The following is a 14,275-nucleotide window of genomic DNA, read 5'->3' as shown; positions in this document are numbered from 1 at the left end:
GATTTCATAAAGCTCTACAACTCTCCATTAGCCACGGTTGAAGATGTTCGTCGAGACAACACGAACATGATAGTTGAGAAGTTCAACAGGTTCGTTCATTTCCTTGTTGAAAATAAACTATATGAAAACGATGAAGGCTTCGACTATGAAACCGACTGAAGACAGAAGCTAAAGGATCAAATACCAAAGACTAGTGGGAGATTGTAGGGCCCTGTTACGTATATTAGTCTTTTGTATTTGTTTAATCTTTTTACGACGTACTCCGTTGCTTATTAATGATTCCTGCTAGCTAGTAAGTGAGACTGATTCAAGAACTTTGTTGTTTGATATGTTATTAGGACCTACAGTTTCCGACCAAGAATTGCGTATCTGTGGCGTTGATTTTTTCGATAAGGTGGTGTGGAGGAGTCGGCGTCTGGCTCAGTGATATTGGGTCATCGGCTGAGGTAGTCGGTGGTGGTTCCGGACTTGCAAAGTGGCGGTTGGATTGAGGTAGATGTCAACTATCAGTATTAACTTTTTAATAATCAATAATATATTTGTGTTATATTTATCTAAAAAAGTTGTTTTCCTCAATCTAGGAGATCAAAAATGTTAATTTTATGTAAATATCGGGTCTACAATTGTAACTTTTTGAACTTGGAGGACTAGAGTTGTAATATAATCAAATCACAAGAACCATCCATATAATTAATTTTAAACAAATTTACAATTTTGTTCAAAAATAGCATGTAGTGGGATTTTAATATGAAAAAAAATGTTGAGGGACTTTTATGAGTAAAAATGAAAAATACATTGGTTTTTTATGATATTTGCCCTTAAAAGATATCATAATTTTTTTCAAAGAAGACCGACTTAAAATGGTTATTTCGTTATTTTATCAAGAACTCAATTCCTAGAGGCCACAATTAATTTGTTTACATAAGTTCTAAAAAAAGTGAAGAGACGACGTGAACAACAACAATGAAGCTAGTTAGTGTGATCCGACCTGAATATTCCAGCGTTGGGTGAATAATATTGACTTGGATAAGGTTGGAAGTGCTGTGATATGAATTTGGGACACTGTTATGTGTCCCGACATGTGGTTCTATGAAAATTCATCATGGTGGTCGATTGACAAAAAACCGGCACCCACTACCGAGAGGTTGCAAGATGAGTTGGAAACCTGAAGGGTTAAACTGGATGTTTTCGAAGATGAAGAACCATTGCTAACCAAACGGAAAGAAACCAAAGCTTCATTTAAACTACAACCAGCTGAAATCACAATCCGTTCACTTCAAAATCTACCAATAAAGTGACGACAAAAATAAACCCAAAATATGCTCATGCGGTTTCTATTGAGGAGTTAAGGACCAAACCGAATACCTGTGTTGAAGCCAGTGGCGGATCCAGAAAATTTTCTCACAGGGTTCGGGAATTTTTATGATCGGTACTAATACAACTGTCGGGTCGAATTGGATCGGGTCGAATCGGGTCATATATATAAAAAAAAGATTACCAAACAAAATATTAGATAACAAATATATTAAAGTTGTTCTCTACGAGTTTTCATTTTTTGAAATCTAACCATTACATCATCTACTTTAACATTGACAAGCAAGTCTTTCTCAATGTAACAAATACAATTGTCGCTTAAATTTTCATCACCCATTCGATTACGTAAATCGGACTTCACATACTTCATCGCCGAAAAGGATCTTTCAACGATTGCGGTTGCGACGGGTAATACAAGAGCTAACTTTAATAAACGATACACCAATGCAAAGGAATGGTGTTTCTTTGTTTGAACCATTAATTGAACAAGACTTGCTAAACCATTCAAGTTTTTAAATCGTTTAACTCCTTTCAAATTAACGATGTATGTCGCGAGTCCACCCCCCCCCCCATTTTTTTACATAGTCTAAATATCATAAACCTAAAAACCTAAAAGTCAAACTAAATTAGACATAAACTGAATGTATTATGTTATACCTGGAAAGCCGAAAACAATTTTAGTGGACGTGAGGGTTGTTGCCTGTTGGAAACTTGGAAACAATTTGTAGTGCAGTAGTGGACGTGAGATTGTGTGAGAAGATAAGGTGTCAAGGACGGCGTGAGATTGGTCGGAATTTCCAATTCCGGTGAGGCGGTAACTAGTGAGACGAAAGGACAAAGTGAGGCAGCAGAGGCGGTAAAAATAAAAATAAATTTTAAAAGTTAGAATGGGATTGAGTTTTGGGCTAAAAATTGAGTAGGATTTGAATTAGGTTTTGGGCTTCAAAATTGGATTGGATATTGGACTAATGGACTTGTTAATATTAAAGTCAAATTTAATAGGAAAAATTGTTTATATAATTATATTTATAAAATTGTCATTGTATTTTTTGTTAGGGTTAGTCTCAAAATCTCATGGGGGTCGTCTCGAAATTATACAGGGTACGGCTTCAAAGTTTCACAAGGGTCGGTTCCAAAATTTTACAGGGGTCGGTCGGGAATTTTTCGGTATATTAACACTAAAAAATTTTTTCACAGAGGACGGGGGACACCCCTCACATGAGAGTGGCTATGCTCCTGGTTGAAGCGAGCGTGAACCTAGTATGGGTTATTGCAATGAACTAATAAATCAAGAAATTAAAGAGTAACGAAACATGGGAATTGGTTTATAAACCAAAAGGTGTAAAAATAGTCTCGCACGAGGATTTTCTCAAGAATATTGTCTTTAACTAAAACGAGATGTTTAGTCACGTTGCTAAATTGGTGACTGCTCAAGTTATATTAGCTTTACCAGCTAGTCCCAAGTGGAGTCTCGAACAAATGGATGTTAATATCTTAAATATTTCTTTTTCTTTTAATGATTTACGTTTCTACCTCTTTTTTTTTTTAATATTTAATCAATTTACGTTTTAACTCTAAACTTTGACAGAGCAATCACACAACCACATTAATAATTCTTTTCCATTAAAAGATTTACGTTTCTATCTTTGAACTTTAACAGAGCTATCTGTTTTTTTATCAAAATTTTCTTTTATATGCTTTGTTCTAATTATTTTTTAAATTGCTCTTTATTTATAATTAGAAGGTTTTTTTCATCATCGTTTAGGTTAAAGCTAAGCCTAGATAATTTATAATAACTAGTCGATACACGAATGAACAAATATATATTTTCGCCATCACCTTAGTAGAAAAGTTAAAGTGAGAACAACGCATAGTTTCAAAATAATAAAAACTTTTATACCCTCAAGTCCCAAGTCCCAAGTTTCAAAATTTGATTCAAATCCCCGCAAAGGGTGGCCTCATTTTTCTTAACTACTCCACCTTCTTAGTCTTCTTTTCCCGTTTCAAATTATTGTATCAAACATTCAAAACCCAAAACCGAAACACCCTCATTCTTTAATTATCTGCAAATTAATCTCATGGTAGAGGCAGATGCAAAATTGCATTTGATCAAACGGATCTGTGACATATTAAACCATGCGAAAACATGTGTCCATCACACATTTGATTCAGACCCGTTCATTGATTGGTATATTCTTCTTCAAGTAAGCCTATTTTATTAATTTCCTCTTGAATTGTTAAATGTTTTCCTTTTCATTCACATAAATATCCTAAGGTTTTGTTTGATTGGGTAATATTTCTTAAACAGGTTGAGGATAATGTTGGTCTTGATATAATAAGAAAAAAGTATCATAAATATGGTAAGTTTCTTTCTTTTGTGCAAATTGGATTTTAATAATCCAACCTTGTTGACTAATAATAATCTATAGTATACCTACAATTTGATCAATGATGCTTGTATTTAACTATTTATTTTGTTGCCTACTTATATAATGGTCATAGATTTACGCTTTATTCTCACTCAATTTCGCTCTCTAAGGATGATAATGAGCGAAATGTGGAAGTAGATTTATTTGTAAATTCAGTGTAAATCTGTAGTAATAATATATGCTTATGTGATCGTCCGTTGGACAAAAATAGTTCGAATTATTAAAATTCAATTTGCTTAAGTTTATGGGATCAAAGTTTCTGAAAAGTAACAATATAAACCTTTACAATACATGTGTTTTGAAATAGTGTTTTCTTACGGTAGTGATTCGTTTTACTGAACTTGAATCTTTATGTTACAATCTGAATGCGGGTCTTATTCGATGGTTATCTATAGCATTACTACTTCATCCTGATAAGAACAAACATCCTGAGGCTGAATTCGCTTTCAAGCTGGTATCCGAGGTCTGATTTTCAATCCGTCGTACTAAATTACATCATACAAATCAGAAAACCAAATATTGTATTTTGTAATCATTGTTACAGGCATATGCATGCCTCTCAGATAAAGCAAAACGATTAGACTTTGATGTCAAAAGATGGGACAATCTGTGCAGGGAGTGCATCAAAACGCCGCAATCTAGAACCAAAGTGAAAGGGCCAATATCGTCTCCTTCAGACAGATCAAGGTCTAAGAAGATATCCGCGAGAGTGAAAGAGGTTAAAGCTAGATTTATGGAAGAAGCAAGAGTGATAGAAAAGTGCTTGAAAGCGAATGCGAAGGTTGATGTTTTTGATAAACAGATACCCGTGTTTAATCCAAATAATTGTGGAAATAAAGGGTATCCTCACTTTCGAGTTTGGAGATGCAACGAGCTCAAGAACTCCAAATGGTTGAATAAAACATTCGTATTTGAGAATCAGGAGTAGCAGAAATGTGATTCTCCAATATTTGAACGTAACCGAATAGGTCATCGTTCAAATTTCAATCCTAGTTAGCATATTATATCTTATTTAGTCACTGTTTAAGTATTCTGCTATTAAGTGGTAGTGCACAAAGTTCTTGATATTAAGTTCGTATTCTTATGTCATCCTTAACTTGATTCCGTTATAAAGATTAATTCATAGTCTTCGTATCTTTAATGGGGTTGTTGAGTAAACTTGAGTTTCTGTTATTGCAAATTGAAACCTTATTTGGAAAGAAATAGTTGAACTTTTGTAGTAGTAGTTGAATTGTTGGTTGTGGTGATCAACAGCATATATTGGAATGGTTGAACTACTGCTTTTAGGGGGTATGTAAAGTTATATTTTTTAAAACACAATTCATTGCAGTTTTATCATCAATTGTATCATTAGTTTGTAACATTAGCTATCAGTTTATAATTGATCCAGAAAACTAATTTACATAATTTAAGTTTATTGAAAGCCATTTGAGGGTTGATCTCTAGATGATTTGAACAGTTTCTTTTAATCCTTGTTCGGTTTATTGAATCCTTATTTGGATTGATATTTTCTCTATTTTTGTTTTCTGTATTTGCTTTGTGTTTTAAAGCATTACGACGGCATGAAGACTAAAAACTTATATTCGTTTTTGTACTCGCCACATTCTCCCCTTGTCATTGTTCAACATCGATCCAAAGGCGTCCACGGATGTCCTGGTTGAAGATTGTCCAAATAGTATTGCTTATCAAAACAGTTTTTGTGATAAAATTTTAACAGTCGTGGTAACGTTGCTGAAGGAAGCATTTGTCCACCGGGTTTGGGACTTTGGGTTGTCCCTAAAAGAAGGTTGGTTTAAACAGACTAGAGATTGGGCCGCTAAGCCCATTTATTTTCATAACATCGGAAAATGTTATTCGTTAAACTCTACTAGACGGGTTCCCGCGCGACGCAGCGGGTGTTTGAAACTGTTAATCACGTACAAATATAAGTGTTTATGGTTCGGTTAAAACCTTGAAATCGTTTAAATCGGTCATTGGTTTGACTTCTTTTTTCTTTTTCTTTTTTACTTTCGGTTTGTTGGTCGGTTTCAAAATTTTCAAAACATAGTGAACGGTTGGTTCGCGGTTTATATCGGCAACCGGCCATATGAAACCAGAAAAGACTGTAAATTAACGTAATTGCAATATGATTCCTTTTGTAATCTTTGTTATTATTATTTCACGTCCTAGTTCTTCCATTAATATTTACCATTTATGTGGCTAAAATTATTATTTTTTATTTATGATTATCTCAAGTATCATGTTGGTTTTTAGTTAAAATTGATGGTACATTTAAATTATTAATTATTTTAAATTAAATTTATTATTAAAGTTTAAACTGTGAAACCAAACTGGAACCAGGCCGTTAGTAACGATTCAGTTTCAACTTTCAATGGTTGAGTTTGGTTTTGGACGACAAAAAATCAGTATTAACGGTTGGACTCACAAGTTTAACTTAAAAACCATCAAAACCGACACTAAACAACCCTACGTAACAAATTAATTTATTTAAAATGAAAAAAAATTACAACAATATCATATCCAAATTAAAGAGAATAAAATGCTCGTTTTTATTGTGCAATTTATTTATAAAAATATTAACGTATGAAAAGGCTATAGTCGTTTAAAAATCATGGGTGGAAAGTTGGTTTATAAGTTAAATTGAAAACATAATATGGTTAAAGATGAGGGACCAAACTTGTAAATTGAATGGATTGTGTTTAAAAGACATGTTTACCCTTACTAACACATGTACCTCATGCTTTAAGTTTATAATTTACTTAAAAATGAGTGTCTTGCCCTTGTTTAATGTGTTATATATAGTATAGATAATTAAATATGAGGTTTGCTGGTTGCAATATTTTTTTCAGTTATTTACAGTTTGGTTCCTAGGTTATGCTAAAATTGCATGTTTTAAGACCATCCGTAATGGTCGAGATTTGGAGCAAGGGAGATGGGTGTGGGGGTGAGGTGGGGGGGGGGGGAGACTTGAAATATTTCTCGGTGTATTCATGTGGGCCCATCTGATTTTATTAATTTTTCATTTACTAACCACTACAATTGTGACACCTCACCCTCCTATCTCTTCCAGAAAACTACACCCGTAAAATACTATTCATGTTCTTGTTAATTGCGCGCCACGTGACACACTTCTCTCCTCATTCTCCCCTTAACACTATGCGTGTTCTAAGTAATTTATTAATCGTTAAACTTGACAATTTCTCTTATTTTGTTTTATCTCAAGCGCGATTGTTTTATATTAGATGATGGCGTGTGATGTACAATTATATACGCACATGTATTGATCAAACTGAAGTAGGTGATGATGATAATGAAAGCATAGAACATTGATATCTTAAAATAGGGATATTGGATTTTAATAATTTAAATTTTGGCATTTTGACATACACATAATTTCAACTTACTAAATTCTCTATAAATCTCAACTTTAACGAAGACTAACCCAACCATTTTTTGAGCAAAATATGCCATTAATCCAAGTTGATAGGGTAAAACAAAACTTAGCTATAATATGACCCATGTTTATTTTTCTTCTCCAACTAGGGGTACAAACGAGCCGAGCTTAAGCTCAACCAGGCTCGAGTCATTTAACTTATGCAAAGCTTGAGCTCGATCTCGGTTCACTTCAATCTCTAATTCTACAGCTTGAGCTCGGCTCGTGAGTGCTTTTTTAAGCTCGAGCTCAACTCGCTTACTATTTATTAATCAATTTTTATATATTTTTAATTATAACTTTATATACTATGTATTATTTATTTATTTTTTCATAACTATATATATATTAACAAATCATATTTATATGAATTTTCAAACCCTTCCTTCATAAACAGTGGTGGCGGTGGTGAGTTTTTTAAGTTTAATTACATTTTCAATAGTCTCTTTCAACTTGGAGAAATGACGTATTTTGTTATAAAACTAACCAGGTTAGCTCCCGCTAAATAAATGCTCGATGGAGGCTAATAGGGTAAAAGCTGGAATTAACCTAGTGAATTTTTTAATTGAGATTAATATCAGGTAATATGTTAAAGTTTGAATTATTAAAATCCAATATCCTTTAAAATATAATTAATGGTTAAATGCACAACAATTGAGGATTTTCTAACAGTTATGTAGAAACGGGGGCAATAGAATAAGTCGATGGTATAAACAGGATGAGAAATAAGTTGAGTTTTAAAAGACTACTTTTATGATATCGTTTTACACGTTTTGCAAAAATTTCATTGAAGTGTATAGTTCATACTAGTAGAGAGCTCGGCTTCGCGATGGGTTTGAATATGACCAAACATTGTTGGTTATAGGAATTTAAATTGCTGTGCCCTGCTTGCGGTGCGCGCATATAATGTATATATGTGTGAACCCTCGGGTGGGCAAAAGTAAAATTGCACTAATTTTGACGTTATTTTACTAATTTTGTGAAAATAACGTTAAAAGTGATGGAAGGTTAATCAGGCATCATGTGGTGGCGTTGATAGCTGAAAGACAAGGGTACATGCACCAATCAGCCGGCGTCCCGATGATTGAGTGCTATGTGCCTTATGTAATATGTCCAAGGCTTGATGCAAAACTACTATCGAGCCGGGGGTCTCACCGGAAGCAGCCTCTCTATCCCCATGGGGTAGAGGTAAGGCTGTCTACATCTTACCCTCCTCAGACCCTACCATAGCTTTGCTATTGGTGGGATATACTGAGTACGATGATGATGATGATGAATTTAAATTGCTATAGTTTTTATCAGTGTTGTATGATTAATTGCAGTTATCAAGTTGATGATTTCATTATATTTGTACGCGGATTTTATTTTCTAAATAAAAATCTCAAAAGCTACAACTACAAATTAAAAAGCTTGTCCATGGCTTTATAGCCTAGTGGCATCTTAGAAGGCTTAGGGATCATAAGGTTCTGGGTTCGAATCTTACAAGGGGGTTTTTCCAAGATTTACTGGGTTTCCTTCTGAATTGGTGGTTAGACATTATTGCCTAGTGGAGATGGATATGATCACGTGGTTCTGCTGGTAACACGATGATACTTCAGTAGTCCGTGAGTGATCCTAATTTACCGTAAAAAAAAAAACTTTTACATACAAACACCACATTTATAATTTCAAAATATTTTAGTGGGTTTAATTATTTATTAGTGGTTACAAAAGGGTGGTTAAAAAGTCTTTTATTAACCACGAAATAGCAAGTTACTAGCCGAACTCAAATTTTTTAGTAACATCTATATTGGAATGTTAAACCGAGTAAAGTTAAATTAAATGTTAAAACATAGCATTTAATTTAACTTTACAAGCTATGAATCATATTCTTCTCATCATATTCTTACAAGCTATGAATCATATTCCTACACTTACAAGCTATGAATCATATTCTTCTCATCATATTCATCATGACATCATCATAATGATTGTGATCATCATCTATCACATGCAAATCAACTGTTGATTCTCCATCAACTTTTTCGCCACCTCTCACCGACTAATTAAAAGAAAAGTGTGGCTTTCATTTGCACCAAAGTCCTATCATTTCTTCTAGACAATTGTACACGCATTTGGATTATCATCACTAAATATTGAGGTAATACTATCATTTCCATTCCTACTGCTGTGATACTCACCACTATAGTTAGTATAGCGCGGTGGTAATTCGGTTTGACCATTATTTGTGTACGGCTGTAGTCGTTCTGGACTGTTGTATTGTGTGTTGGGTCTGGCATAATGTATTTGTTGTGGAGGTGGTTCTGGTTTGTTGTAATGTGTCATTTGTTGTGGTGGTTTCGGTCTGACATAATGTGTTTGTTGTGGAGATGGTTTGGGTGTGTTGTAATGTGTGAATTGTTGTGTTGGTGAACGTGTGTATTTAGTGACACAAGGTGTAGGCTTGTACGTGCTATAATTGTGCTTCACATTAACCGATAGCGGTGGCTCATGTTTTTGTACTGGATTCGAGTAATGTTCCACCGACGCTCGTTGATCATGCCTGTGACCGTGGCCTTGGTCAGGTGGGTAGTGATGGACAATGTGAACCTCTTCCTCTTCTTTTGATCCTGAAAGTTGCGGTGGTTGTCGTGGTGTAGATTGCGGTTCTTGAGCCGTGGGTGCTTGTGCTGGTGCTAGTATTGGTTCATTTGGTTTAGGTGACGTTGGGGGTGGGTTTGATGGATCCGAAGGTGGTGTGCTACCTGCTAATGGTGGTTTGGTTGGCGGGGATGATTGTGTTTCCGAAAACAAGATTGCATGTTTCCTTGTTTTCTTGATGGCCTTGAGAATTTTTTCTGGATCCGCCCACCCGATTATAGTCAGTTTTTGTTGAGGAACGTTGATATAAATATCACTTATGCCTGAAAACATTAACAAAACACGAAATTATTACTCGGGATTTTTCGTGTTAGTGGGAGGTCCTGACTGAGGGAAATTATGTATATTTAGGAATTTTGTGAATATTAAGAGTGTTGTAAAACAAAAACACTATGATTATGTGCAAAATAACGAGATAGAAGTGATGTGCTAGATCAAGACAACTAATTAAGTTAATTTCTTACCATTAATTCCATGTAAAGCCTTCTTGATCTTTTGAACGCACCCATTACAGTCGATTCGAACTATAATCTCCGTGACTAGTGGTTTCTGAATGCATATTCATATGGAAATTTTAGCATCTTGATCAAATTAATGTAGTTATTAGGTATAAGATTGCATAATTGGAGATGGGTTTTAGATGGTACCTCCATTTTCTGAAGAGATGGTTCCTAAGGAGAGCGTGGGAAATCAAGAATGAACATGTGGCATTTATTAGTGCTGAAGAGAGAATATTTAAAAGGCGCTTATGAGGTGTGCGACTTTGGCTCTAGAAAATCTTAATTGTATGCTTGAAGATATAATATATAATACATGTAACTAAAACATATTTTAAATATTTAAATGCTTATAGTTTTAAAATGTTATTTACAAATAAGTAAAACAATAATATTCTTGAGAATGAATAAGTTGCAGTTTTGTGTAAAAGTATCACTTCCATTTTGTTTATTTTTTTTCTTGTTATACGTGAAAAGTTTTTGGATCTCTAACACTTTACACTGTATTGATCTTGACACTTTAGGCAATCACTGAAGAGAAAACATATTAATGTAGGAAAACCTCATTGATTTTAAACATGAGATCATAAAATCTTAAACTTTAACCATCACACACATATCATTGCACCATAAGCTAACTGCTATAGTAAGATTTAGTTACAATTTGATATTTAGTTATATTATATTATATTATATTTTATGTGGTTTCTTTTAAATAAATTACGTAAGTAATCATGGACTGACAATATTAATAAATAAACCTCTCCTTTTGAAATTACGAAAATAGTCAGCTGAATTATTTTTATTTTAATATCCAATAATTTTTTTTTAATAACAGAATGACACTCGCCACCAATCACTATCAGATTTAACACATGATTAAAATCTAAATGTTGGGGTTTCACGACAAAGACTACCCGAATCAGGTATGCTTACTAAAATTTCCCTTTATAGGCTAAAACAAACGAGCATGATACGTACAATTCACGGGCTATGTTATCACATTGGGATTCAAACAAAGCTGTTTTTTGAAAGGAAATTTATTGAAGGACAAAAACTGGGAAGTCTTACGAGAAGCAAATAGCCTAAACGTAAACATTAGAAAAAAACAAAACAAAACGGGAACACTGTGACAATTCTCTCCAATGTAACAAACGGGCCCCGACTTACACTTATACGTTGACTAAATTACTACCCCATCGAATAAACTTCATCAAAACTGAAGAGGTAGGTTCCAGCAGAGCCCAGTTGGACCCGCAAGACTCACCTTGAACAGGGACGTCTGCGCAACGACCAACTGCTCCAGCAGGACCCACCATGCTCAGAGAACCTTACGCGCAGTACGCCAGCTGTACCCGCAGGGAAAGCCTCCCAATGGTGAAGTACCCCGCCTGTTCCCGCAGCTGCGGATACAAGCCATCAGGGAAGGCTACCCGCACTAACAGCAAGGCTACACGCACAAGGCATTACCTACTTCAGTAGTCACATGAAGGAATGAGCAAAGCAGGAATACTCCCACCTAAATGAGCCAGTCCGTATGCTTCTGGAAGATCTTTCGTACTATACCTACTAAGGTATGGGCGGAACAGACAATTTGACCAGAACAGCCCATGAACCAATCACAGGGTGACAGCTCACCGACAACAATACGAGGAGGAGCACCCTCTAGTACTGTTTGTCACTATTAGCCGCTGCCTACTCACCAACCCTTACGATGGGACGTACGCAGCCTACAGTTGGTGGAACAGTGCGTATCCGGCAGTAAAGGAACAGTGTACAGCCGACCTTTACTGTTGGCCGTAGCCTATTCACCAACCAGCATGGCCTGTGCGTAGTCCACTGTTGGTGGAACAGGAATACTATTCTGCCGGCTGTACCTTCTAGGAAACCTACCTTCGGCTATAAATACTCCAACACCTTGGAATGGTAAGGACATCATCTGATATCTCATCTTATCTAGCAATCTCTTAATATACACTTATATTCAGAGCAATCTAGTCTGATTCTCACGCCGGAGGGTGGTCACAAGGAGGAACCCCCCCTTCTCAGTGACGAGCTTACAGTGTCTGTTTTGCAGGTCATCTGAAGAACAATCTTCTCTGCTAAACCTCATCCTCGTGGGAAACATTACTTAACCCCTAGATTATCTATAATCTGCCCAGAGTTCACTTAGTGTTTCTTCATTGGCGCCATCCGTGCATAAAAGCTAGAACTAATTCTTAGTTTTTTCAAAATTTCTGAAGAAATGGTTAACTTTACTCCGGTCCAAAGGCCAGTAATCGACCAAGAAACCCCGGTAACCACAACCCCAGCAACTGGGGGGAACACCGGCGGTTATACAAATCTTACGAACACTACCCCGGTTACCCAAGCCGGGGCAAGTGCAGTAAATATTCCACTGGGGTTCACTGATGCCCAGTTGGAAAAACGAACGAGGGTCCCTCGCCAAACAGTAGATCAAGTTAAGGCGTGGGCCGAGACACGTCAGAAAGAGTTCCAAGCTGAATTGGATGAATGCTTGCGTTCAGTTCAACAGGCTGACGAATTCGGCAGTACTCGCCAACATCTCAATATGAACAGTGAGTGCGAGTACTCAGACGATGAGAGGGAAGAATCCGATACCGACGCAAACCCTCGCCATAAGGCGAAAGGGAAGCGTAAGGAAACGGACTTCCAACCAAAAAGGAATTTTGGGGAAGCCTTTAAACCAACGAATGCGGAGAGAAACCCGCGTGACTTCTCCAAAACCTTTAGACCAACTGCTACAAATGCAGGAAAGTCAAAGTTCGCAAGGGACATTGCGGAAGCAATCGCCCCGAGAAGTGCCAAACAAATGTCCAACATTGGCACTTATGATGGTCTATCCGACCCAGACGACCATTTGAACAGATTCATTGCGGGGGCAACCGTCAGTAACTGGACGGAACCCACGTGGTGTTATATGTTCCAGATGACTATGGTTGGAGCGGCCAGGGCATGGTTCGACCGTTTACCGGTCCACCACATTTATGATTGGGCGGACTTTCAGAACAAGTTCAGCCAGCACTTCAGCCAGCAGAGGAAATATACTGAAGAACAGTGGACGATCCTCAACTGCGTTAGAGAGGAGGATGAATCTTTACTAGACTTCATCACTCGCTTCAACTCCAAAAAGCTAAGTCTCGGCAACATAAGTGAAGATCTTGTTCGCGCCGCTTTCATCCAGGGCGCCGAATACCCAGAGCTTATCCGCACATTGACGGGTAAGGATGGCATGCCATCAACATGGGATGCCATCATGACGGCGGCCAAGCGCTTTGCCGAGACGGAGAAGCAGCTGGGAAGGGATCTTCCCCAGAGTACACACCTCTACAAGCAGAGGACTAGAGAAAACAATGTTCGGATCGCCCGTCAGAACAAAAAGAGGAAGCTAGGTATCTGGCAGTCAAGGGTAAACTTTGACACCTCATCCAGCTCTCACCCTCTTGTTGGCGGAAGAAATCACACACACCCTTCAAGCCAAAAACACCGGTGGACGCCACTCACCAAAAGCGTCACGGAGATATTTGCCACTGAAAAGCTACCATGGCCAAAAGCTCCAATGATCCGGCAGCGACCTAATGCGGATCAGAGCAAATCCTGTGACTTCCACGGGACAAAAGGTCATAGTACGGAAGAGTGTACATCCTTGAAGGATATTGTTGAAGCATTCGTCAAGGATGGAAGACTGGCACACCTGGTGGCATCAATCAAGAAGGGAGGAAGGAACGACAACCGGTACCGAGGCAACGGACGAAAGCCCGTTGACATCAGCATCAACATGGTTCATGGCAAGATCAGAGGAAGAAAAAGGCGAACGACAGAACCATGTGCGTGGAAGGAAGCTGAGATGCGCTTCCCGCGAGTGCCAGGAGGACCCAGCAAAGAAGGACCTATCGTCATCAAAAGCCAGCTGGGGCACTACATCACTTCTCGCACTCTTG

At 37.1% G+C, this 14,275-nt stretch overlaps 1 protein-coding gene across 1 annotated transcript; it reads right to left on the bottom strand.

The window, feature by feature from the left end:
* Positions 1-9,270: 9,270 nt before the first annotated feature.
* LOC143564779 (uncharacterized) lies at positions 9,271-10,469 on the bottom strand. The gene is made up of 3 exons (XM_077051956.1): positions 10,464-10,469; positions 10,281-10,365; positions 9,271-10,079 (listed from the first exon to the last, which is right to left on the bottom strand). The coding sequence occupies exons 1-3, from the start codon at positions 10,467-10,469 to the stop codon at positions 9,271-9,273; spliced, it is 900 nt and encodes a 299-aa protein (XP_076908071.1).
* Positions 10,470-14,275: the final 3,806 nt, after the last annotated feature.

This window comes from Bidens hawaiensis, unplaced genomic scaffold (genome assembly GCF_021521415.1).
Source record: "Bidens hawaiensis isolate Kalapana, Puna unplaced genomic scaffold, B.hawaiensis_p1.1 tig00022158_1, whole genome shotgun sequence".
NCBI lineage: Eukaryota > Viridiplantae > Streptophyta > Magnoliopsida > Asterales > Asteraceae > Bidens > Bidens hawaiensis.
Note: the sequence above shows the minus strand (reverse complement) of the source record. Positions and strands in the feature narration are given on the sequence as shown.

What these genes read in the sequence shown, in the direction of transcription:
- LOC143564779 (XM_077051956.1), bottom strand. An exon ending in GGCTTTACATGGAATTAATG is followed by an intron (nt 10,080 to 10,280) that starts GTAAGAAATTAA and finishes TAATGTTTTCAG; the next exon opens with GCATAAGTGATATTTATATC.